This window comes from Aythya marila, assembly GCF_965140915.1.
Source record: "Aythya marila genome assembly, chromosome: 1".
Classification (NCBI taxonomy): Eukaryota; Metazoa; Chordata; class Aves; order Anseriformes; family Anatidae; genus Aythya; species Aythya marila.
Window position 1 is genome coordinate 76,167,701 of NC_139042.1, and position 27,865 is coordinate 76,195,565.

At 39.0% G+C, this 27,865-nt stretch overlaps 1 protein-coding gene across 8 annotated transcripts in view; it reads left to right on the plus strand.

Moving 5' to 3' along the window:
* Positions 1-27,865, plus strand: part of TBL1X (transducin beta like 1 X-linked) — a 200,184-nt gene that overhangs the window by 166,916 nt on the left and 5,403 nt on the right. For all 8 annotated transcript variants that reach the window (XM_082768461.1, XM_082768456.1, XM_082768462.1 and 5 more), the window contains 10 exons: positions 3,571-3,703; positions 12,814-12,955; positions 15,775-15,838; positions 15,942-16,039; positions 17,573-17,633; positions 20,988-21,109; positions 22,584-22,658; positions 25,170-25,297; positions 26,447-26,612; positions 27,666-27,767. In XM_082768461.1, the coding sequence (XP_082624587.1) occupies positions 3,571-3,703; positions 12,814-12,955; positions 15,775-15,838; positions 15,942-16,039; positions 17,573-17,633; positions 20,988-21,109; positions 22,584-22,658; positions 25,170-25,297; positions 26,447-26,612; positions 27,666-27,767 (1,091 nt within the window). The remainder of the gene's footprint in view (positions 1-3,570; positions 3,704-12,813; positions 12,956-15,774; positions 15,839-15,941; positions 16,040-17,572; positions 17,634-20,987; positions 21,110-22,583; positions 22,659-25,169; positions 25,298-26,446; positions 26,613-27,665; positions 27,768-27,865) is intronic.

The window sequence follows — 27,865 nt, forward strand, 5'->3', positions numbered from 1 at the left end:
GAGGTGAGAGTCTTCCCAAACCTTAATTTCCACTGTTGCTGGATTCCACAGGACTGGTATATACTGGGATGGCCTTGGGGAGTGTGCTGGTCCTCAGGCATAGTCTGGAAGTCACCCATGTCAACCTGTCATAAAAAGGTGGGGTGGGGAGCAGGTGGAGGAGCTGTCTGGAAGTTACCTTTTTTGCATTTTTTCTGACACGGAGTTCTCCTTAACGCTACAAGTTTCCCAAAAAAGCATTAATATATTTAATATAGTATAATATATTTTTATGTAGTATAAGTAATATGATAGGTTCATTTGATTTAAGGAAAGGAGAGACAGGAAAAATCTTATACTAACAACACTTTTGTTATGAGATGTAGAGATGCAGATTTAAAAAAAAAAAAAAAAAAGCAGGTAAAATTGCTACCCTCTTATGCAGCTTCCTGAATAATGTTTTCAGTTTTGAGTCACTTTAAAAATTAGTTAAAAAAAAAAAAAAAGAGGCATTTAGAAATGGAGCCAAACTTTGGATTGTTTTCCAACTCAAATATTTTTTACTGTCATTTGTTTCATTATATTTGCAAGGATTGGCTTGGGTTTAAGAAAAATAAAGCTCTGGAAAAAAGACTGAACCCAGTTCCTTTATTGTAACTACAGCCATAAAGAACAACTTCAATGAATGGCCTGTCAAAGATTTAAGTCAAAAAACATTTCCTGAGAAAAATCAGGGTTAGCACTGGTAAGATCTTAAAAATACATATTATTTTTTTCATTTGCTGGAAAAAAAAAAAAAAGAGAGAGTTGGAATTACTCATTAGTTTGTTAAAATTATATTTAAAAAAGAAAAAGATCATAACTTTGGGGGAGGGGGAATATAACTTTTAATTTCCAGTGGTTTTATATTTTTAATATGTTTGAGGAAAAGCATAAGAATATAATGAAGTCTTAACCAAAGATCCCCTGGCCTTTAGAAAATAGTTTGTATTAACATCTAAGCACCATTCTCCAATATGTGACCCACAGGCTATGCTTTTCACCTGTGAAGATCCATTCGACTTGGTACAACTTCATCATACCAGTTTTGTATTGCCAGTGTCTTACAAATCTCAAAAGAGTCGAAAGCAGTATCCCAGAAATAAGAAGCATCCTGTTTATTCAATGGGGTATTTTAAATTTTGTGCTTAAGACTAGCCCTTTAAGTATAAATGTTCCTTAACATCAGTATTTAAATACCAATGGAAACAGGAAGTAATTGCAAACAATTACTGAAAGACTAATCATCTTTCCTTCATTCTCCTGAACCATTAAAGCTATGGTGTCAAAATCAGTAGTGGAAAATAATATGAAGTAATTTTGCAGGTATTTCATTGCTCCCTAGGGCCAGTCAGTCTTGTGTGTACTAATGCAGGTAGCAGTTGATCAAGGATCAAGGTTTCTTTTCCATAGCACTTTGGTTTTTTGTGCGTTTTCTTTTTGTTTTCACAGTAATTAATAACATTCAAAGTGTCTGTGTAGGTTCCTCCATCTGGCCATGTACAAAGAGAAAATGCTTCTAAGTATCAGGCGGCCTTGCTCTGATAGCACCTCATAACTCTAGGACCTTGGAGTAACACTGCTTCCAAGCCATCATTTCGTTTTGTTCAAGAGTGAAAACCAGATCTGCCTTTAGAGACAGGCAGGTAACAGGAGGATCGTATGTGGTAAGAGTAGCATCTCATTTAAATTTTTCAAATTAAAACACTTGGAAGATCTTACTTCCTGATTTAGCCTCAGCTTCCAACTCACACTGTGAGCAAGACACGCATGAATACATAATAGTTACCATGCTGCTGTTTTTCTCATCAAAGTGTGCTTTAAACCTGGTGATTTTTCATTGCGGTGAGACACAGAGGAGGAGTTCTAGGCTCATATCTTCTGGTTGGCTTTAAGAGCGCTTTGCTCTTTAGTGCCCTGATTACTCAAAACATCATATCAGAGTTCCAGCTGCAAAAGTCAGGCTATATCTCGAGTACTAGTACAACCTGACAGTATTAATTTTAATACAGGGAGTTATCAAGGACCAATGCTTAATGCAGGGACTCAGCGCAGGTGTAGGTTTTGTGAATAGACATTTGTAATATGTTTAGTTTTATGCAACAAGTCCATCAGTAATAAATATCGTTACGAGTACAGGTATGTTGAATTCAGAATGTGAACTGTGAAACTAGTTAGTTGTTTTCAAATGTTAACATTCAGTGCTATGAAACTCATTAAGTTAGTTGTGAATCTGTGGCATAGCTATGGCACAGACACAGTTAATAGGGTACCTACCCAAATACACAGTGGTACATATACAAGTCAGCATAAATTAGAGCAAACCAGGGTATTCGAAAGCATGGGTAAGGGTAGCAATCTGGAGATCTTCCTTCCGATGGCAGTTGTGTAACATCACAGTCTGTTTTGCCAGTCAGTGGGCAATAGCTCAACAGAGCATGAGTATCAGGACAGATGGCTGATTCTAAATGCCATAAACATGTGGCAATAAAGGAGCATAATTATTCTACTTGTGAACCTATGGATCTCCATATGTGATTAAAGAATGACTAACTAAAAGACTTAACCCAGAATGAGAACTTGGATTTTGATCAATCAGAGCAGATCAGCTGGCCGAGGCATCGATGAGATAACACAAGGCTGCCTCCCTGACAGCCTGCCAGCTGCCTGCTCTTGGATGTGCTTTCTGTGAAATGGGCTGCACTGCTCTAAGTAACATCTGGCCGTTGTTCCGCTGCCTTATCTGCCCTTGACTGGTGTCTTGTTCATGAGGACAGTAATCTTGTGTTGCTGCCAGGAGGCGTCGTTTGAGCTGAATGATGAACATCTATACTGAAGCAATGAAAATCTGGAGTGAAAACATTGTTTACGGTGCGAATTGGAATGAAATGTTGACGCTAAGAGAAATTCATCATTTAAAATTCACTTCTTTTTTTCCTTAAGGAAATAAAAGAGCTTTATAGAAACAAAGTTGCTTATACTGTAGTCTAAACAACTCCAGAATTACAGCATGCAGGTTACATATATCTATACATCAGCTGGTCCCCTAAATTTGGTCCCCTTCTTAAGGAGATTACTCATTATTTCCCTGCTGTGCTCAGGGCATAAGACACTCACTTGATAAATCCTTCATCTGTGAGTAGCCCCACATACTCTAACTGGATACTGTCTAAAAAAAAGAATGTGTTGTATGCTGCTTTTTTAGAAGAACAGCGTAAAGCTTTTCTCAAATGTAGCAATGTCATACTTTAATAAATCTGTCAGCTGATTTTAATGAAGCCAGCTTCAAGAAAAACTATACGGAAATAAATGCTACCTATTTAAATATAAAGCTACATACATTTATACAGAATATTTTCAAAATCTCTAAATTTTGAGGAAATACCATAACTTTGAATCACCTTAGGGAAGAAAATAGAATAATAGGGTCAGTGACACAACACAGAACAGTATTTGTAGTGTATGTGTTGCTTGAAGTTCTAGGCCACAGGTAGCCAGCTGTTTTTAATGCAGACCTTTGTAAATTACTTATTCTGATATATCTCCTTACAGATAATCATTCAAAGCCAATGGAAATTGACGGGGATGTTGAAATTCCTCCTAACAAAGCAACAGTCCTTCGGGGCCATGAATCAGAGGTGTTCATCTGTGCCTGGAACCCTGTCAGTGACCTGCTAGCATCTGGGTAAGACCATGACCGAAACCAGCTGCTGCAATTACCGTCTATTTAGAGGTGCAAGAACTTGAGAGCATGTAGTAGAGGTTAATCAGTAATTTCTCTGTTTTTTTTTCAGCCTGCAACTGTTTTTTTCAGCAGAACTGTACCTATGTAGGAGTTAAGTAATTATAAGGTGACGCAGAATATGAAGCATTTGCACATTTAAAATGTGCGCTCTGTGGCCCTGAATACACATTAACAAATTCTAAAGTTTTTTAAAACAACTGGATAATTCTCAGAGTATTAGAAGTTCATGCAATCTGCTCCTGCTCTTCTTAGTTAATGGTGCACATTGGGGTCTCAGAAGGCCTTTGCCATCCAAATTCTCTTTTAGAAAGTATGGAGACTAAAGCAGAGTTCTCCTTTGCTGTGTCTGCATTTGCATGGTACAACACAAATTAGAGGTCTGGAAAGCAGAGCTATTGCGTGAGGGCCTTATGTCACCACTGTTTGTATTGGAGAGGGGTGCTTCAGATTAGACCTGGTTATGTCTGATAAGCTAATCATTAAGAAATGGTTTGAGGGCATATTTTGGCTCAATTTCATTGAAAAATAGTCTTATTTGTGTTCTCTGGTGCTGCTCAGCCATGACAACCAAAGTATGCAAAGTAGGACAATCAGCAGATTGACTTAGAAAAAACACTTTTGATCCAAACTTAAATGCTAATGTAAACATACTCCGAGAGCTGTGCTCAGTGTTGGAACCTGTATTTGTCCATACTTAAAACCTTAAAATGAAGGCAAAATTTAAATAGTCTAACTGGGAACATGTAGGAAAGCTGATACAAGTTAGAGGAAAGGAATGAGTCTTCATCATTCAAATTACCTAACAGAATCACAACACATTTCTCACAAGGAAAAAAAAAAAGTCATTTTTCTCCCCTTTTTGCAAGATTGTCAGAATAGTCTTCTTATGAGATCTTCGTCAACTTAATGCATGAAAGTAAATCAGTGTTCCAGCCTTGAAATAATTAGGAGAAAAAGCGTAATGAATTAGCAGAAATAAATATATTGGAGAAGTAGCACAAGGTCTCTAGCAGAGTTTCTGAAGAATGATTTCAGATGACAGGATTTTTCGAAAACAGAATCTTTCTGAATATAATTTATTTCTGGAATGTCCAGGCCTAATACAACTTTTAACATTTATAATACTAGCTATCTTCATGTATTTATTTTAAGTGGACACAGAAGCAGAATTTGCAAAAAGTGTATGTAGGGGTTTTGGGTGAACTACTTGTTTTTTTGGCTTTTTTTGTCTCAGTGAGTCTTCTGATCTGTGATAGTCTTTGGGTGATTCCATGATACAGACGAGAGCAGCGATAGCAGCCCTGCTCCTGTGCCATGCACTTGTATTTTTTGCTAACCTTATTCTTCTACCCGCTCAATCTTATAGTATCTCAAGCAATATTACTAGGCAGTATTACTTATTCCTAGCAAAGATCCAAGCCAAAGTATTATTATTGTTAACAAGGGAACTTCTGATCATTAAGATCACTCTCCTATTAAAACAGGTCAGCATAAAGTAGTTACTTCTTCATACAGACTGTCCTCTTTCCAGCATATAGTTGAATGAGCCATAAAATGAGATTTATGTCATAAATAAATAAAAATTAGGATTGATGGATGTGGAAGAACTGCAGCATATTCCATAATTGTCCTGACCCAAATCTGAGAGGTTGTTTTCAAGGGAAGAAAATGAATTAGGGGAAGGCAAAGAATATGTGGTCATGAAATGTTACATCCTATGTAATGACTTGTAAATAATAAGTTATGCTGAATGAATATGCTTCTTTAATCGTCTAACGTTATTTTCAATACATGTATGCCTAAATGCTTTAATTACCCATAGATAATGCTAAATCTTGACCTAATAGTGAAGGAAACCTTAAAAATTAAAATGCAGTTATTTACATAAACTCATTAAATTGTTTTCATGGTTCATTCTTATTAAACATGAAAATCTAGGGAAGGTTTCATAGAATCTGGGAGAGTTTTTCAGTAGCGGGGGCAAACTTAGAAGTTTCCTGGGCCATCTTGAGGGCTGTTATCCTTAGTACTTTATTTAGGATCATTCAAATGAAGGCACTGTATTTGTTGATACAATAGATCTCCTTTAGCCAAGTCATCCTAAACAACACGCCTTATAAATGTATCTATATGTAAACGTATCTATTGTGGTATTTATTTGAATTTTATGGAAAACAGCCTTCAGGTGATCCATTAGCACAAACACATTATCTAAGGAAAAATCCGTGGGGAGAAAGAATACCATACAGAATTATTCTTTAGGGACACCTGGTGGCGCCTGAGATGAAGTGAAGAATGCTGCTTTATTCTGGAGAATACCTGCACAGCTGAAGTTAGGCATCTACTCAAGTGCTCTGTCCCTCTGCAGGTACCTACATCTCTCAACTCATTATGTAGGGAGTTAAGACTCCTCAGTATAGGTGCTCAGACCTCATCTGTTGGCTTTGGCATTGGTAACTACTTCCTGGAATCCAGCTCACTGTCTTTACCAGTGCTTGCCATGCTACGTTGATAGGGTCTGTAGTTCATCGTCCTTGTGTGCAAAGTTTAAACTGGGACTGAGGAACCAGTGGGTGATGAATTCTGCTGCAGAGAGTTAAGCATTAGTAGATGGATAAAGAGACAAGCACAGTGCAGTGATGTCTTGCACAGCTTGCCGTAAAGCTGGAGGACAATAATCAGAACCATTAGTTATATTTCTAAGGTAGAGGAATGCCCTCTCGCTATTCCTTCAGTTAGGCTTTGCCCTTCAGAGTAGTAGGTCTTTATTAATAAGCTTTGCTGTTGATACTGGAAGCATATAAGTGCATGCATGGGTAGAAAGCACAGCCAGGTACTGTATCTCAAGCAGACTAATGTCAGTGCAATGAAAATGCAAATGACTTAGATTCCTGTGCATCTTGATCAGATTTTAGCCTGCTCGTAAGAAACAAAGTGAATTCAGTTAGCCTTCAAATAATGCAGCAATGAGTGAGTGCCTTATGAAGCTTACACGACTGAAATAGCATAGATTGCACAGCAAAAAATGAACCAGAAGGAAGGGACTGGATTGATGATGCCATTGCACAAAGAAGTATTTGAGATCACAGAATCACAGAATTTTCTAGGTTGGAAGAGACCTCAAGGTCATCGAGTCCAACCTCCAACCTAACACTAACAGCCCTCCACTAAACCATATCCCTAAGCTCTACATCTAAGCGTCTTTTGAAGACCTCCAGGGATGGTGACTCCACCACTTCCCTGGGCAGCCTGTTCCAGTGCCTCACAACCCTTTCAGTGAAGAAGTTCTTCTTAACATCTAACCTAAAACTCCCCTGGCTCAACTTAAGCCCATTCCCCCTCGTCCTGTCACCAGGCACGTGGGAGAACAGGCCAACCCCCACCTCGCTACAGCCTCCCTTGAGGTACCTAAAAAGAGCGATAAGGTCACCCCTGAGCCTCCTCTTCTCCAGGCTGAACAAGCCCAGCTCCCTCAGCCGCTCCTCGTAGGACTTGTTCTCCAGGCCCCTCACCAGCTTCGTCGCCCTTCTCTGCACCCGCTCAAGCACCTCGATGTCCTTCTTGTAGCGAGGGGCCCAAAACTGAACACAGTACTCGAGGTGCGGCCTCACCAGAGCTGAGTACAGGGGGACGATCACCTCCCTAGCCCTGCTGGTCACGCTGTTCCTGATACAAGCCAGGATGCCGTTGGCCTTCTTGGCCACCTGAGCACACTGCTGGCTCATATTCAGCCGACTATCCACCATCACTCCCAGGTCCTTCTCTGCCTGGCAGCTTTCCAACCATTCCTCTCCCAGCCTGTAGCTCTGCTTGGGGTTATTGCGCCCCAGGTGCAGGACCCGGCACTTGGCCTTGTTGAACTTCATGCAGTTGACCTCAGCCCATCGGTGCAGCCTATCCAGATGTCTGGCATAATAATAGTGCAGGTTATCATCTACAGGTAAACTATGTATTGTGGCATTGGTTAAACAAGGGAGAGAAATTCCCTAAGGTATACAGTATGCTGCAGTTCTGTTTGTCCTTTATGAAGTAATGCTTCAAAAAATAAAACTGCAGTTAGTCTGATGTGCAAAAAATGAATTGTTAGATTCTATAGCATCCATATTGTGCTGCCCAGTCCTTAGTTTTCTTATGTTTCCCCATCTGCCTGATTGTACCCATCTGTTGTCTCCTTAAAAAAGTACATACAAAGCCCTAACTATTAAATAAGTGAAATAACGCATTTGTTCTGTTTATATAGTGCCAAGCACAATTGAATCTCAATTTGTAGCAAAGTATTTTCTTCAAGCCCTGTTATTCAAGTAATAAATCCAACAATTCATGCCAGTTTAGAAAGCAACCTGATGCAATCTTCAAAGCACTAAAAGAATAATGCAGGTTCACGACCTAATCTGAAGCAATCTGTGTAAGGGAATTTGTTGGCATAACAAATTATCCAAAATTAGAGCATTGGTTTCCAGAGTTAGTGAGTACCCCACTGACAGAAAGGGAGTTGTATATTTGATGTTCCATCTACTCAGTCTACGCAATGACTTTTAAGGGTGTGAAGGGTAGCACAGGAATGTATACTCTCTGGAGTTTGCAAAAGGCTATTTAAAACATAAATGTGGAGACTGGAATTTCTCTAATCAAACAGTCAGAAAAACATATTCTGCAACTGCTCTTCGTCTTCCACCACACCCATAACCCTTGAAGTGGAAGATGGAGGATACCAGAGATACTAGTGAAGGCTATCAAAGGCATGGCTGTCACCAGGTGCTTATGAGAAGAGTGCTTGGATGTTACAAAGGGAAGCATGATAATAGCTCAGTAAAGTACATACATGCCGTTTTTTTAAGAAGATTCATTACACCTTATGAAGGTAATCAACATTCTGAAATGAATAATTGCATATAGTGTTTTTGAGTAGTTAATTATATATAAATAATCTTGAGATTTGGCCAGTCCCATCCATAATTCCAATTTTGCTCATACAATCCAGGTGTCCTCCTCTTCGAAGACTGATTTCTTCCACAAAATATCTTTTAATTTCTATTTTGTAATTGGACGACACACACAAGTTGTTACAGATGGCCATGTTCGATGGGTGGTGCAGAAAACTCCTTACGGCTACGTCCACATTAGCAAACTAAACATGCCTGGGAATATTCCGAGGCAGGGAGGCCAGCTGGCACGCAGCGGCCAGCGTCTGTGCTAGCAAGCCGTCCTGGCTGCCAAACGGGGTGGCTGCCCACGGGCCGCACGCTGGGGCTGTCTCTGGTCTGCTCCCTACGGCCAGGAGTTACTCGGGGATGGGCCGGGCCCTGAGCGCAGCGATGCGCCCTAATGGCCCCGGCGCAGAGAGCCAACTCAAACAGGCCACGCGCTGGCCAGGGAGCGATCTGCCAGCTTGCTCGCATAGGTGATCATGGTCCAGTGACCCAGAATGTTCCTGAACATGTTTGAATTTCCCAGTATTGAAGCAGACTGTGAATGTCAAGGTTGCTGGAGCCTTGAATTTCAAAAGCTTTTCTGGTTGAATTTAAGATACTTCTGTCTGGACATCGAGGCGGTTTCCAAGATCACGCTCTGTTCTCTTACATCCAGCCATGCCCTTGCAGTAATTCTCGTGGCTGTGAAGCAGAAGAACCTGGCCTCATTCCCAAAACCCAGCAGTAGGTTTCTTGGCTTATCTTTGCTGACCTACACTGGCCTCTTTCACACAGGGGAACTTTGTATCTTGCAGAGCTCTGCATGCTTCTTTGCTCTCCTTAGTCAGCATAAGAATTAGCCATAAAAGCTGTTGTCCATAAGATCTTTTGAGTAAGGCTGTATATGGCAGAGGCAGGAAAAGATGTTGCTGGGATGTTTTCTGCCTTCATCTCAGGGGTTTTGCATAATGCTTTGAGTTACTATATTCCTCACTTCAGCTGTATAGGACCTGTTGTGAACTACCTCCTGAATAATCCTTTTGCATTACAATTTGAAGGAGTTGATTTCAACCCCCCCTAGACAGTGCCAGGTGTTAATTCTACTAACCGTAAGTGCTTCTTCATTAGCAGGTGACTTTACTGGGGCCAATTTCTTTGTTGTACCAAATCTCTTAATGCAGTTGGGTCAGCCATGAGGTGAGCTCTGTTTGAACAACCTGTTGCAGGGAGCAATACCGTAGAATCAGCAGGACAGGCAGTACGTCTTCCGATAAAGCTTAGGCACCTAACTTCTCCCTCTGGGTACCTCTGAGGCACTTCCCTCTACAGAGTCTTTAGGAGACGTAAGCACTTACTTTACGAGACCTGTTTTATTAAGGAAAAGTTAGGTGTGTGAATGAGAGGAGCTTCCTTCCCTTTATGCTTTTAACAATCTCTTTTAAAACAAAATAAAAAATCCAACCTGTCTAAGCTGGAAGTGTTAAATACATGTTAGCAATACTGGCTATCAAAAAAATCATAATTATAAGACTGCACCTGAAGATTTGAAATACCAAGCTTCAACAATCATCTTGAAAATTTCTTTATACACTGCAGTTGTTTTAACCTCACTGCTGGCTATTATGGAATAGGGATTTATATGCCACAAATAAAATTCTGCAAGCGTTCTTCCACCTTGATTCATGATTATACAAGGGCTGAAGGGCATGAAATAAAATTCCTTCAGAAGTAAGCCTTCCTAAAATTTGGCAGTACTCTTCCGTAGTGCAGAACAGTATACCTATTACTCAAGTGTTCATGACTCGCATGTTGGAATGAGCTGCTTTATCATGCAGATAGAAATGCTTCTGCGAGCTAAGGAGATTAAATATCTTTCTGAATTGTGCTTGAACTATGGTTCTCTAATAAGGCAGGGTTCACTGAATCATTCAACAGAAATCAGAATACTTTCCAGAATAGAGAATACTCTTTTTTTCTTTTTTTTTTTTTTTCCCAGCAACAAAGGGGAAGACACACAAATACCCCTGCCACACACTGGTAGGCTTATAAAGCCTCTCTGCAGGGACACATAATAGCTTATGTAGCCTTAGGAAGAAGAAAATGGAAAAACAAAATTAAAATACTGGAAAATAAGATTGCCCAAGCATAGCCAGAAAACTGACTAAATAAAACTGTTGAAAAACAAAGCATAACCCTTTTAGAACTAGCAATAGGATATTGTGTTTGATAGCCAAGTGGCTGAGTGTTTTATTCAGAGGGTCCAATAACAAACTGGATTATTACAGTAAGGGCAGAACTGGCCCGGAGTCTTAGTAGTGGAGAAGCCAGCACTGAAGCAATTTCCTACTTAGCATGTTAACCAGTAACCCCAGCCTATGAAAGACTTATGTTCCCACTATTGTGAATTACCACAACTAAAAATGTTCCTCATCTTCTGAGCCTTATGATTAACTTCATTGATTTTTTTAGCCAATAAGTGCAAAATTGGTGTTCAGTTTTCTAAATCTTTGAAGAAGTTGTGTTACAACCCTAGCTCTGTATGATGACAAAAATTACCCTGATTCAAATTGTTTCTTAATCACTAATGTGAAAGATGTGTGCCAACAATTAAAGAATGGCTGGATAGCAGTAGCTCCTGGGTAGCTTGCCAAAGCCCTGGCCAGCCATCACATCTCAGCCTGACACAGAGGGTTCAGAGGAGAGGGGGGCACATTCCCCAGGTGTGCCGTGACCCAACAGACCTCAGAGCCACCGATACAGGCAGAGAAGTTTTTTCTTTTATGGTTGAACTACTGATCATGTAAAATCTGGCTAAATTATTGATACAATAATACACAAAGATCAGTCCAGTTGGATGCTCTGTTGGTCAATATTTGCACTTGAAAAGTATGAAGTGTTTAAAATTTGCTTGGTACTTTTAGTATAAATAATTAAAATGTTTTATTAGTGGACCAGAAGAAAATTTAAAATTCTCTTGCAATGGATTTCTTTTTCAGTAAAACACGAGTTATCAAAGCAAAAGTGGATCTCATGTTTTTAGTTTTCAAGGAAATACTTTTTATCTTTGCTCCTCTATGGGAAAGGAAGTGTTAGTCATTACTTGAAAAAAAGGAAAAGCTAACACATCAGATGTATCAACAATAAAACGTAATGTTGACTGTATGAATTGTAGGAAATAGAAGAGAGATCCCAATGCTGCTCCAAGCTTCTGCTTACTGAATGTAAATGAAAATTACATTCTGGACAAAACAAGCAATCTATCTTACTTGATTGTTTTGGTTGTTGTTGTTGTTGTTATCGATTGTTTAAAAAGAGAGGAGCAGGGAGAAGCAAGAGACAAATCCCAGTAAACTAGAAAACATAGTATCTTCCACCTTGCTGTAAATTGATTTCTGACCTCAGAGACATTTTTCATTGGAAGGAAGATTTATGCAAAGTGAAAACAAATATATAATTCATAAGGAGATAATAAGAAGTTTCTCACTTCCTCTTCACATTTTCTAGACAAAATCAAGGTTTCAGTCTTCCTAGAAAATAGTCTGACTATAAAGGAGGTTAAAATCCTCTGTCAGGACCAGGGAGCAGGCACTGCAGCACCTCTGTCACACTGCTAGTGGTCCCTTTCCCCACGGCAGCTGCCAGGTGACACTGCTCCTCTGTGGATGATAATGCTGCAGGTCCTGTCCTCCTCTCCTCAGAGTTTTCTGCTACCCTGGGGAACACCAGAGACTCTGCGAGCCATTAGGAGTTACTGTGTCTGTGCACCCCTTTCGTGGGAGGCATGTGGACGCAGCCTGTGTGTTTCTGTCTCAATGTTCGTTAAGTTCCCCAAGACCATCTCAGTCATGGCAATGTGTCTGAAGTGCAAAATGTAGGGAGCAGGCAAACGTACAACTTTTTTGAATAAAGCGAATTATGTTATGTTGTGGGTTCGGATGATAGGTGTAACTTAATCATGTTTTAGCCTTTAAAATTTCTTCTTGCAGGTATGGGGAGTGCAGGAAGGTCAGAAATGGAGAGGAAAGTTGCATTTGAAGTTCTGTGACATTATCTCAAATAAAAGCAGAAACAGAGGTTTTTATTTTGTTTGCTGGGTCACCACCAAGAGAAGTTTTCATCTCTGCATGATTGCTTTTATAGATCTGGAGACTCAACGGCCAGAATATGGAATCTCAATGAGAACAGCAACAGTGGTTCCACTCAACTAGTTTTGAGGCACTGCATAAGAGAAGGAGGACATGATGTCCCCAGCAATAAGGACGTGACTTCATTGGACTGGAATGTAAGCTAGCTTCTAAGACTGTGCATGTTTTTTAACTGTCTAAATTTAATTCAGAGGCAATTACAGCTGCTGCTCTGTATCTTTTATATCTGAGGTGACCGGAACCTCTGTTCTAACCTACTGACCTCTTGTTTCAGATACCCATAATAGACTGAACTTTCCCCTACATGCTGTCATTTTCCAGTACTGCTGGCATCTTCAAGCCTAACGATGATGTATTTATATATCTATTTTTAGGAGCATGGGTAAAAATAAACTCAGCTGACTTTAAGAATGAAGATTAAATAAGCAATCTATGTAGTAATGAAAGCTGATTAATAACGTATTTGCATCTCATAACTACTTTATTTTGGCATGCAAGGACATATAAGCACCAGTGAAGCTTTTTCTGAGATTGGACTGTCAAGATCCTCACCTATTTGAATTAATGTTGTGCATAACAAAATGTGCTCACATTATAGTCTGTCTTGAACGGAGCATATGTAGTCATTCTCTTTTACCTGTCCGCTTTCCAGGTGGAACTCTCTTGCCTGATCCTTTGCTAACTTTCATCCTGCAAAATCTTTCATCGATCTTTGATAATACAGTCTTGCACAGGGATGACTGAAGTGAGCAGAGGAGACGAATACTGTTAATCCCCAATGTCTGGGCAGTGTCTTTGGGCAGCGTTAAAACTGCTTAATGTCTCCATTCTGTCACTGAGCAGCGTAAAAGGAACTTAAAGAAATCTTACAGTAACCTTAATTAATTTTGAGATCACTTTCATTCCGTCCCTTTTGTTGATATCAGCACAGACAAGAGTGATCACATTATTGTTTCTTAGGAAAGCAGATTAAAAATTAAGTACCAGAAAGGATTCTCATCAGTTTCAGTTGCTGGACAGAGACCAAGATTTGATAAATCTTTGCTGCAATATCATTGTCCTTCAGGTGAGCTAGGTGCTTCACAAAAGTTAAAGATAAGGCCACTGCACAAATCAGCTTCCCATATATATTGTTTATGTGACATGATGAAACAAGTTGATGAATACTACAGAAAACATGGGTAAGTTAACAAAGCAAATAAAAATAAGGCCCAAGAATGTTTATTACTTGTTTCCTGTGTACATCATGATGAAGAAAAATTGTCAGGAAAAAATGAATTGACTAGGTAGAGGGAAGATGAAAGACAAAGACAAGCAAAGGTGCAGAACAGTTACGAGAAAAGTCAAAAAGGCATACTTTCTCTAGTAGTTCTATGCCTTATCAATCTTCAGTGATCACTGATACAGTACTGCTATTGTGCTAGTACTTAATGTAGGGAAATGTTCCTAATTTAAACCATTAAACTGCTTCCAACTTGCTTTGCGTTTTCAAAGATAAAAAAAGTGAATTACCACCAAGGACTTTGGATAAACCATATGACTCTTCGCTGAACTTTCCTGCCCTTTTCCCTTTTGCTGTCACCTTTGTCCTTATCAGTGGTCCACCTAAGTGTATAGCACAGTGAAGTTGGCTTGGGTTTTGATGTTCTTCCCCCTGCATCATTATACCTTTGACTTAAATCTACAGTTGTGCTGACTCACTGTCTATGGAGGGTTGAAGTGCACATAACGTTTTAAAGGATTATTGTATGCTTTTTCTTAATGTTCTACTCATGATGCTAGAAATGCCATCTGCATTTATTGTTTATTTAGAACCACAATACTAATCATAGTCCACTGTGAAATTAACATACTGCTTAATATATTACATCAGTTCTTCTGTTTTATGTGATTTACGTTATAACAGGAAAGGTTATTTCTAGAGTTCATATTCAGATGATGTGCTTTGGTACCAAGGATAGGATTCATCTTTCTTAGATTTAGCCATCTAAACCAGTCATCTCGGTTCCTTCTAAGGGACACGTGCCTTCACAGTGGTCTGGGCCGAGTCTAAAGCAAATGGCATCACAAGTTATGCTCCAGAGGTGGTGCTATTATTTGTGGAGGGAGACTAGGCTACTCCCTTAGACTAACTCCTGACTTGTGAAATTGTGGAGGTAAAGGGGGTGAATCTCACTCCTAATCCAGATGCTAAAATGCTTAAAGACTAAATGCTCAGTGCCAACAGTACCCATCTCACCAGGTTACAGAGCCAAGTTCCTTTTTGATTACTCTCATTCTGGCCCAGTAAATCTTCCACTGTTTGCCACGCAGTAGTTATCCTTCAATGAAGGCCTCTCTCCAGCAGAATACATATAATTTGCCGATTATGATTACTGGGCTTCTTTCCTCATAATTAGGACCAATGAGTTCAACTTTTCTGAGGCTGCCCACGATGGTACTGTGCCTCTGGGCATGTGTGGGAGTCTTTGTTTAGACAACTTGGAAGCAGTTTCTTTGTGTTAGGTAGCATTCAAGGTGTTAATGGTGAGTGTAGGTGGCTTAGGTTTTTAGGTCCTACTTTCAAGTATAGATGCCTGAAATTCACTTAACTGGGATTTAGTAAGGATTTACATGATTTGTTGATGATTTATAGGCTCTATATGTCTAAGATGTAGTAGTATCTGTTTGTTATCTGGAACAATCCCAAAGAATTTGTTATATCTTGTTTTCCTTGTCTAATCCTTTTGAATATTGTCTGATGGTGTAGCCCAGTTTTTCAGAGGATGTTCGAGGGTTTTATTTCCTCTTTGTATTTGCAGTACTAACCTTTACTTTAGGTGATATAATAACGATACTATCTATTCTCAGTATGTGGCCTCAGATTTCCTATAAATCATAACGCACAAACCTTAAAGTTTAGCTGAAACAGATTTCATCTGGTATTGACCTTTGACACTGATGTATATCCCAACAGAGTGATGGAACACTATTGGCTACAGGCTCATACGATGGTTTTGCAAGAATATGGACAGAAGACGGTAAGTCAAACAACAGTTATCGTTCTTAAGCAATTAACAGCAGTCAACTATAAGTTGGGCAATGTGTAAACAAATTGTAATATTAACCTTTTCTTTATTCCAGGTAACCTTGCAAGCACCTTAGGTCAACATAAAGGTCCGATATTTGCCCTGAAGTGGAACAAAAAGGGGAATTATATTTTAAGTGCTGGTGTTGATAAAGTGAGTTTTAAAAATACATAATTCTAACATTTAAATGCGCTGACTCAGAGAGTGCTGTTGAATTCCATAAGGTTATTTTCTTCTGCTCCAGGAGTCCTGGGGAGTGTACCTTTCTTTAATTTGTTCTAGTGAGTGTTGGATTAATCACTTAATCCTTGGATCAAGTGATTGATTACATTTTTGAGGCTATGTGTACATTTTAAGTGTAAAAGTTTTTTAAAAAACAAACTCCATTTGCCCCCTGTGTAAAATTGCATCTTAAATGTTTCTGTTAAAGAAATAACTGCTTCCACTGCTTATGTTTATAGTTTTATCAACTGTAACTATTTCAAGGATGGAAGTTATCTTACAGGTACTGCAGTTTTTAGCTCATCTAATTATTGAAACTTGTATTTGAATAAAATATATATGGTTTCCTATGCAAACATGCAAAATATGGTGGTTCTGAACTCAAAATCAAGCCAAACATGGTAGTTTCAGCTGAGTGAATATTAGAGATTGAAATGACAGATGATTGCTAATGATGAGCAGAAACCCGTTAAAAATGAAACTGAAAAATAAACACAGCGTTCATCTTACCTAACTTTTGATGTCTGAAAAATGAGATGCATCCTTGGCTTCCTTTTAAAATATGGAGAGAAAAATGGCACTTCCAAGTGATGAGTTGCATGGCCTGTGTTACAGTTAGATGCACAGACAGCGCTCCTCTCCTGCATTTGACAGAGGCAGTCTAGGGAAATTCTCTCACACCTGTACATTTGATTTGTAGGATAGATGAATCCCTGTATTTTCACATACTTGTGAAAATGGAGTTTTATTCCTTTTAATACTAGCTCATATCCAGCTACGTTTATCTCCCAGTAGTAGTTCCCCATAACAGCAGTGATTCTTAAGATGATCATCAACACTAAGGGGAGGACCCCTGAATTTGTTTTCTGAAAGTATGTACTCCCAGTAAATTGATGGTTCACCCAGAAGGTAGTACTGAGTTGGGGAATTGCTTATGTGTGCTGCAGGTATGGTTTAAACCTGTAGTAGGCAAATTACACTTCTGTCTGTCCCACCCTACCACAGTGGCAATAAGTGATTTGTACTCTGCTGTTAAACATTTTGCTTGGTGATTTAATTATTAGAAATGTAGTATCGCTTCGGTTTGCAATAGAATTCAACTTGGATCTTACTAAAAAGGAAAAGTCTGCAAGTAACAGAAGATAATTGAGCCAGCTGTAACGAAATGCTTATTAAAATGTTGTGGTACTGTTCTCTAGCATTATTCAAGAAGAAAGTGTCCATTCTTAGCCATTACATTACTTCCTCTGTAGGGGTGATACTTCTATATCTACACTTATATAATTATTCTGTAATATTTGGAAGTTATTTCTGTTCATTCAGCTGTGCAGCACACAAGGCTCTCTGTAGTCAATAATTTTATCAGTCCATCTTCTACAATTGCTCCTTAGTGAGTGCTCTCTCTCTTTGTTTTCTCTGAGCTGAACAGTCACTAACCCTTTTTTTCCCTTCTTCCCAATGCAGACAACAATAATTTGGGATGCTCACACAGGAGAAGCTAAACAACAGTTTCCTTTCCATTCAGGTAATTCCTGTGGAGTTCAAATTAGTAAAATTAAATACACATTTTAATTTTGCCAGTCTAACTCATCCTTTTGTAAGAACCTGTCTGCCAGAGGAAAGCAAATTTTGAACCAGGATTTTTGTGCCTTAGCTATCCTGAGTTTTGTGGGTTTGTCTCTTTTTCAGAAAGATGGGTTTCTGTGAGAATCAGTTTTGAAAGTCAAAGTGAACTCTACGAGAGGATTTATATATCAGCTGTGCCTGCTCAGCTGAACGTTTGTACCATTGTCTATGTGCTTAAATAGTATCAAGGTTAATATGGAGACTTCATAAAGAAGCAAATGTGGATCTCTCAGCAGCTTGCATTCACCACTGCAAGCATGAACGTCCTCAGGAATTTCTCAGCTTTTAATTTTGACTTGAAGTTCTTCTGTATTGCTTTGTCTAATTATCAGAAGTCAACTGCCAACACTGAGTTCCTAAACCTTACTTGGACAGTCATTTGTGCATCTTGTGCATCTTCTTTTCAAGAAGACAGGAGTTGTCACAGATACTGAGTAATTTGGAGTAACAGGCAGTCATTGATGTAATCTTAAATTCACCTGAGACCAGACTTTTAAGAGGATGACTGAATTCATGATGCAAACCTGATAAGTTGTCGCAATTAAATATTTTTGATGGGCATAGTCAAACTGAGCTTAAAGCCATCAAAAACATTCCAGATTCTGATGCTAGAAATGTTCAACACCCTGTGTGTTCGCTGTAACAAATCCATTTTTCATACAGCAGACTTACAAGGTGCTTACTGGTGTTTAAAAATATATTTATCTTGTGATTTTAAGAAGCTAATTGGCACATTTTTCAACTCAGTTTCTAGATGGTCTCATTCTCAAATTTTCACAGATGTTATTAATATGCAGTAGCAATAGAAACAGTTATTCGACAGAAAACAAAACATATGTCTGTGCACACAGCATATCCATACTGGGCATTTCTGTCACTCATCTTCTCGTTGATGTATCTATCAAAACTGTTCCACTACAGCAAATTTTGCACTGTGTAGTGACGTAGGTAATGAAATTCCTAGGCCTACTGCTTCCTAACTATTGATGTAAGTGGTTGTGGACTTAGAGCTGGGTTTCCCCTTCAGAATCATGTTCATTGAAGTGTGGCTGTCTTAGCAATGATGTGCATCAGGGACACATTGCTCCAGTCTCCTCTTAGCAAGTTGAAACGTGCCTCCATCTCCCAGTGCAATCTGTTGACATACACCTACATTAACAGACTTCAAGAAAAATTGTTACTAAGTGTGTTGTTTGTCTTTGGACCATGAGACACAACTGAAGTGGGGATGTGGAGAGGCTATTGTTTTTTCTCTTATTTCAAATATGTTTTCATAGGGAAGTAAAGCAGTTAGTTATCAAGACAATTGTTGATAGGCAAAAAGCATATGACCAAAAATAAACCCTGTAAAATCAGCAGGAGTCTTCATTCCTACATGATTTTAAAGACACAAAGACTTCATCTTGATCTCTTGTATCACCTGTTCACCAGAACAAACTTAACAGCAAATTACTCACTGTATTTGGCATCTGAAAACCTTGTTTATAACCTCAAAGTTTCTTAATGGCCTCTTGCCCTTACTTTTACTGGATGACATTCTAGATGTTTTTAAGCAATTGGCCAGTATCCTGTGTTTTTGGAGACACTTTGACAATTAAATTACTTGCGTAAGAAACTACATTTGGTGTTTTTTTCCACACCATTTTATGTAGTTATTTATCCAGTAAACATATGATTAAATACACCAATAAATGAATCAGTATTAATTACCAACACTATATGATTCAAATTATTCTGTAATGAAAATCCATTCCTTTAGTTGCCAGTGGCTCTCAGAAAATTACTTTTCAACTCATATGTATCATACTAGATATTAGCCCTGAAGGCATACAGCTATCAATGAAGACAGACTTTTTGTTTGCTCTGAAACAGTAATACAAAGCTTGCAGCAGGAGAAACAAAATCCTTTGCTGTTCCTGATGCTCATTCATGTTCATAGGAAATCTCAGAAGTAATCTGCCTTCCTCACACAAATTTCCTTTATAGTTCTGCAATACAGAAATTCCTTAACTGTCATGGAGATGTATTGGGCTTTTTCATTAGTATTCTAGAAAATATTAGTATATGATACAGTTTCAGCCCTCAGTTCTCACTTAAAGAGCTATCTGATGATTCAGAAGGTGATGTGGTTCTATCTCACTCTGCAGTTCATGAAAATCAGAACAGAAAAAAGCATTTAAATATAATAGGCTTGGCAGAACAGGTATCTTTTTACTTCTGTATTATAAAAGTGTTTCTCTAAACGTCTTTGAGTAAGGCATTTCTTGATTTTATTTTAATGATAAACTTCCATTATGCTGTTGCCAGGAAGAGATTCAACTTTGCTATCTAAATGGTGGTCTCGTTCTGATGCATCTGCTTTTCACCAGAGTGTGCAGAAAATGACGATTTCTGTATTTCAGCATGTCTTATGTTATCCTCTGGAGGGCAGCTAAACTCTTTCTGGGGGGGTAGGGGGGAAAAAGCACAAGCAAACTGTGTGTGAGGAGTCCCCACCTGCTCTTGTGCATGCTTTCAGTCTGCAGTGAAGTGCTGTAAAAGTTTGTGGTTTTTTTACATTTTTGCAAAGTGTGTGTGTTGCACGCAGGTGCTGGTTACATGTTTAGGTGCTACCTGTGTACAAAGTTTCATTAGTTCAATCTTCATTAATGCCAAACCCACTATGGAAACAACCTCTGATTTCAGATGGTCTTGACCAATGTACCTATTTTAAATCAATTCCCAGACAAATTAAACTGAACATAGATGTTACTGATCCATGCATGTGTCTTCACAGAACAACAGGTTTGCACTGGCTGGTGCATAAATACAGTATAAAGGAAGATGGCCACATGCTGCTTCTCCCTCCTGTATGCTGTGTCTGGAATTCGTAGGACCACTTTATGTGCTGATTCAACCCAGCCCCAGCTGAAATCATCCCCTTTTTTCAGAATTAGTTTTCTTCCAGCTGCTTTGTAGAACTGGCTTACAGAGGAATGCAAGGAGGGTGGAAGTGGACACAGGATGGTATTGCCCACTCTTACCCAAAAGATTCACAAATAGATGTACAAATCAACCAGTTTATCCAACTGCAAGAGAAAACATGGTGCCTTTCAGGCACTCCCTGTCATCCCTGTAACTAGTTGCAGGTAACAGGCCAAGGGACTAGTTTTTAGTCCCTGTGATCCAGATGGGTGACAGAAGGAAAATGATTTGGGCTGACTGTTTCTTTGCTGTGTTCCCTAATGTTCCTTCTGTTGTTTGTACTTCACAGCTCCTGCTCTGGATGTAGACTGGCAGAACAACACTACTTTTGCCTCCTGCAGCACTGACATGTGCATTCACGTATGCAGACTTAGCTGTGATCGCCCTGTTAAAACCTTTCAAGGACACACAGTAAGTTTAAGAAGTCCAAACTGTTGGTGGTTAAGTCATAGCTGCATGTAACAATGATGGCAGCTGATGTGTTTGCAGGGTGCATTCTAGCACTGGAGGTGTTATATCCCATTGCTTTCCTAAAAGCGTATTCTTCAGGAGTGAGTCACTGCCTGTGAGAAGGGATAAACTGTTCTAAATCATCGTAGGAGGCAAAACCTGCAGCTTAAACAATGAGACTATTTATATGTAGCACGAGCTGCAGACTGAAGGCACATAAATAAATAAGGTTTTGTTTTCCACTGGTGTATTTTCCTTAGTAAATGAGAACTATGAATAATGAGAGAGCAGTTTACCTCCAGTCGTTGTTCAGTTTTAGAATCTATTACATCTAATATCTGTTTAAGCTGTATTTTGTGCCTCTTTTCTTTAGTATTTAATGGCTGTCAAAGGCTATTTTTTCCTTCTTTCATTCATGCAAAAACTGCTATCAGATACTGACCTGCAATCTAAATACTAATGTCCAGACCTTGCTGTCTCCCCACAGAGGAAAAATTGTGCATCCTGAGACCTTTAGCTTGTCTGTGGTTAAAATAATAATGCACTGATATTTTGTGACAGGTTGTATGTTCCTACCAACAGAATGATGGTTTTTATGATTATATGAAATGCAGCATTTTGCACATGGACCAAAATTTGACTTCAAATATCTGTACAGTTCCTTTTAATGATAATTGAAACAAGTAAAGTGGATCAAATAAAATTAACATATCTTCCAGGATTGTTTTCAGTGAGCCAATTTATGCTTTTTAAAAAACAGTATTTTCCCTCTTTGTGGAATGTTTCTTTCCCAGTGTTACTACATATACGTGACCCTGAAAAAAAAGCAAAGAAAACTTCCTGATTACCAAGGGGACACATTAGGCTTACTTAATTACGAAGTGCTAGAAAAATTGATCTGGAAAGAGTCATAAAATATTCAGTATTCCCTGCTGGATTTCATTTACACATACAGCTCTTTTTATAGAGACCTGTATTGTTGTATTGCTGCAATACTAAGAATAATCAACTCAGTAAAACTTTATGCCCCCCCCAATTTTTTTATTATAGATTTGTATCTCTGAGATCTACAGAATATTAACCTAAGACATACCTCAGTTTAAAAATAGGTTAATACTGTCATCAATCTCTCTTGAGGGTTTGAGGGTTTATTTAAATCATAGCATTTGAGAAGCATGAAAGACTTCGTACTAGAACACATATGAGAAGACTGTTTGTATGTATTGTCCACAAACACAAAGCGGTTACAATTCCTAGATGATGTTTAAATAGCATGTTATGGAAGCAGCACTTCTTTGTTCACTCCCAGAGCGATGGGGGCTGTAGTTTGCGGTTTAACTTGCTGTAGACATAAACCACGAGTGCCCTCTGCTGGGTGCCCAGTACCATGCAGGTAACCTGAATATTCACTTAATAAAATCGCTCTTTATTTCAGAACGAGGTTAATGCTATCAAGTGGGACCCATCTGGCATGCTACTAGCATCTTGCTCCGATGATATGACATTAAAGGTAATATAATTTCCATTCCTGATGTTGAAAAAGTAAAGAAAAAGGTTATTTCTATTTTTTACCTTTTCTGGAATGATATACTGTATGATTTAAAACTCTTTGTGAACAATAATTTTACTTTATCCTGTATTTCTTAAAGCCAATGTAAAAGATTAAACATAGAGAAGCAGTCACTGGGAAAACTGAAATATCCTATCCAGATAAGTGTCAAGTGACTGATATGTCACTGTCACAGAATATTCACAGCTTAAATATACACATAGATATAGATATATACATACATATCTATGCATATATATAGATATATACAGCTACTTGCCTGGCAGCAGAAGCTCACTCCCTATACCAAAAAGCAGTCTGTTGGTTAATCTTTGAGAAGAATATAAAAATAAAAATAAACACTTTTCCCTTTAGAGTCTTTTTGTCTGAAAGTAATTTCTTTGGAGCCATCTGATTATTATTATTATTATTTTTTTATTTTTTTTTTTTGTAAAGCCTTGGACTAATCAGTGGGGCATACATATTCAGAGCCCAGCAAAAAATCTGAAGTGCTCTCTGAAGACGCCTATCCTTATCCATTACCTGTACAGGAAGCCTAAGGCAGCTACACTGCTGATTTACGTGCCTCTGTTAGGTGCCTGAAGGTAGAGGGATCCATCTGGCTGGGAGATAGCACAGGCTGCTCTACCAGCACAACTGGGCCATTGCACTGTGCCAGCAAAGTATTGCTAATGCAGGGAGAGTCTGGGCTTGCCAAAATGCTTTTCACTCTAGAGCTCTAAAGCCCAAACTCCTCTCGGTCTCGTTCCCTCCCCAGCTGCATTAGATGAAGTCTGTGTATAGGAATAGCTGTATATCGTAGCAGCAAAGCCCTTTGGTTGGACTTCAGAGCTAGGCCACCACTGCTGTTGATGTATGCTGTTCCCTCTGAGCAAAGCAAACATCCCAGGCAAGATACAGTTCTGCAAATACAGTTCTGTAATACAGATTTCTCATAGCATGGTTGTGTTAATTAAGGCTCATATCTCTTTCCACTGCTGATTGGAACAGGTAAAGCAAGAGGCATTTCTAGTACACACACAGCTTGTGTGTAAGAGTGGAAACAGAACAGCAAAACTTGCAAATGTAGATAAGAGCTAGGTCAACACTGCAGTTAGGAATGTTTTCTCTTAATATGTAGCCACGTGGTACGTTCTGCTCCATTCTCTGCCTTTGCCACATACTCTCTGGGATCTTAATCCCTCCAGTTTCTAGATACGTTATTCCAGACTATTCGGAGAACTGGAAATTTACAGACAGTAGGACTAGGGATACACAAGGAGAGCACCTCGTTTGTTATTCTACCACAAAGCAGTCTTGTAGTGACCGATAACATCCTGCTAAAACATTCTGACCCAGGGGTAGCACATATTTTGGTGCCCATTTCCACACAGGATGTGTTTCAAAAAACACTGTGACTTGGTACCAGTTCAAATTTCTGGCCACTGAATTTGGCACCAGAGTTAATGGTTTGCTGTCACTGGCCTAGCTGAAGGCCTCTGTCACCTTGCAGTAATGGACACTGCAAGTCTTCAGACTATTCTTCTTCCGTTTCCTCTGTAAATTAGTCTTCTCTGGCTTCTTTATTTTCTCTTTTTTGGAGTATTTGATACTTTTCTACAACTTCTTGGAACATACTGCCTGTTAGCCATAGAATATGCTTAAGCTTCCTGTAACATTTCCAAAAGCGGACGGGTATGCTGCCGAAAATTCAGCATTAGAGCACATCATTTCCCTCATAGTGCAGATTTATAACAAGTGAGTTAAATTTTTCCTACATTCTCAGTATCTTTCTGAAACTGCCTGACCAATTTTGAGTTATTTGGCCTGCTGTGAATTCACTTATTCTTGTTTCCTCAGTTTTCTAAGATTTACTAAATTACCTGTCTTCTTTATTGGGCATATTCTTTGTCTCATACCATTTTGCAAAGTATTTGGCCATGTAATACTGCATACGTAGCTGATCTTGTTCCATCATCCAAGCTGTTAAAAAAACACCAGGAAAACAGAGTTCGGGAGGAATAGGAAAATCTGCCCTGGCTGCTGACTGACATAAGAGAAAATTGTTAGGTTCTAAGCAGTTACAAACCGCTTTATTCTCATTCTTTAAGGTGAATGCTATTGTAATCGGTGACTTAAATTGCAAGTTAAGCCTCTCTAAATAGAAAACCTTCAGCTTCTGTATGAAAATACCAGTATAGGCTATGGACAGTACAGTGACTATTCAGTTGTGATCTATTGAATAAGTACTATTCCATGCGTAGCACTTGCCCCAAATGGGGTTATTCTAATATGTGCATTGTAGGTGCCAAGCTGCTGTATTAATAAATTCAGATTAGGTTATGTTTATGTGTATACGTGTGTTTCAAGATATTACATTTAAAAACGGCAAGAAAAACATGGAGTGAACTGAAATAGTTCAGCTGAGATTAACACTGCCATTTTTCCCCCTTCATAATTACCCTGACTTAGATTTGGAGTATGAAGCAAGATACCTGTGTACATGACCTTCAGGCTCACAGCAAAGAGATTTATACTATCAAATGGAGTCCTACAGGACCAGGCACCAGCAACCCAAACTCCAACATCATGTTAGCAAGGTAAAAATAAATCTTACCCTGTTTCTTACCTAAAAGAGTTGTCTTTTTGATGTGTAACTCCACCATTGCCTTGCTGTCAGTCTTCCTGTCTACAATTCTAGTAAGCCATCTGCTGATAACATTAAAAATATTTGTAAATCAGGGAGGTTACAAAGGGAGAAAAATCATATTTGAAAAAGATGAAAAAGGGGAGAGTTGAGTCATATGATACTTAATTTTTTAGCTGTCTTAATAAAAAAGATAGTAAATGTATCATCATACCTTCACATCCAGCATCCAGTTGTTATGAATGACTGTGTTTAGTGAGACAGATGGCAGCCCACTAAGCCAGTTGGAATGTGTTCCAACAAGGGTCATGCAAATCACCTGAGCAGATACTGACAATTTTTACAGTCTTGTTAACTAATCGAGAAATGCGTGGATAATCTTTAAAATTCCCCTTTAAAATCTGTTCATAACTCTTTGAGTTTAGGAAATATGTTTACTCATAGAATGCCAATTGATGGTAGTACCATGGGTTTATGAATTAAGAATTGTGTTGATTTGTATGTATTTTACTCCTCAGTCTGAGAATAGACAGGGAAGAACTTGGATTTCTTGGAGTTGTTCTTCTAATATCATTTTTAATACCAATTATTTCCCTAGCTTTTCTCTAAACCCACAGTTGGGGATTTAAATAGATTGTTGGGAAAAAAAAATGCACTGAAACAAAATGAAAAGAACCACAGTTCTAGAAAATTGTGGAATGATAATTTATTAAATAGTAAAGTCATTAAGGACTGAAATTTCTGTAGAACAGTTTATCCTATTAATGACAATATGTATTTTACCCTCCTGAATAATAGCAGACAGAATCTCAGAAAGAGGAGTGTGACCCTCTTTGGGCTTGTGATCTGATCCCCTGTACAATAAATACCCTCTTTACATGTTAACCCTAGTTAAAGGGTTCACATGTAAGAATTCAGTTCTGTAGATAACAGTTCTTGTCGTTCAGAACGGAAAGTCTACAGTGTTCTGCTTTTCTGCTTGAAACATTTTCTGCTTAGCCAAAAAAATCTTGTGGTATTCTCTTCAAATGTTTACAGCATCAAACTGCAAATGGATTAACACACAAATTAAAACATGTCTTGTGTTCAATGCATCTTGCAGTGCTTCATTTGATTCCACTGTTCGGCTGTGGGACGTTGACCGAGGAGTCTGCATCCATACGCTAACAAAACATCAAGAGCCTGTCTACAGTGTAGCTTTTAGTCCCGATGGAAAATATCTAGCCAGTGGGTCCTTTGACAAATGTGTCCATATATGGAATACTCAGGTACTGTTTTGAGTCACACAAAGCACATCTGTTTTAGCTGACACATTAATAGCAAAATCCCAAATGGAAAATACATGTACCTCGGCAGTGCGTGACCTGCTAGCCTGGGTGAACCTGATTGTACTGACCGATAACAATTGCAGCACAGCTGAGTCACTCAGGTGGAGTGAGGTGACTGCGCAGAACATTCTGCTAAAGCTTCTTTGTATGCCAAAGCAATAGCATACATGAAAATAACCACATCACGGTGTGCTGCCAGTTTTGTGGAGCAAAGATCAGGGTTGGTTTGTACGAATATGTGATTCTTACATTTAGTAACAAGCTGAGTTCAGATGCCAGTCTGATGCACCTGGCTTATTCCTTGTGGCAGTGAGGTAAAGGATATACAGCCCGGGCACTGGGGATACTCTGGAGGAGAGTGGGGCAGTTGGTGTTTTTTCTTCCTAGTCCCAGGAAGTTCTTACGTAGTAGGTGGTAAGCACTGGGAGCAAGCTAAAAGAACTAAGCTCTGCTTTCCTGCACACAGTTGTTTTCTCCTGAAAGTGCTCTGTACGTGATCTGCATGTACTTAGAAACTGGAAGCTCTCCTGTTAGGTTGATCTTATGCATGGAGATGGAGATGGAGATGGAGATTGCATGAAGAACTTAGGGAAGCCCCAGTCTCTCTCACAGTGTTGCCAGAACTGCCTTATGCTTTCACAGACTTAATTTAGGATATCAATGCCTAACAGCTGGATTAAGCAATAAACTTTAGAGAACACCTCAGCTTAACTCCCACAGCTAACACTCTCAGCTTTACTGCTACAGAGTTGACAAAAATAGGTGTTTTTGAGAGCCATATTGTAAATTGCTTTCTGGAGAAGCTTGTTTCTCTCCAGTATCAAAGACCAGTTTCCTAACTTGAGCATCTTACCAAGGTGACTGTAGTTAGGTAGTTAGGTGATATGAGTAGCTCGCACGTGCCACCACTGTCATTTCTTTGATATAGTGCCACACTACAGAGAAAAAGGGGAACTTCCATGCTGAATGTTTGCACGCTGTTTTGCTTTGTAGAGTGGAACTCTAGTACATAGCTACCGAGGCACCGGAGGCATCTTTGAAGTCTGCTGGAATGCTAGAGGAGACAAAGTGGGAGCAAGCGCATCAGATGGATCGGTAAGAAGCTTTACATGCTGTAAATGTTGGGCGAAGGTTTCTCTTTTGGAGAGTGTCCAAAAAAAAGCAGATACCACATTGCCTTTTCTGGACAGTGC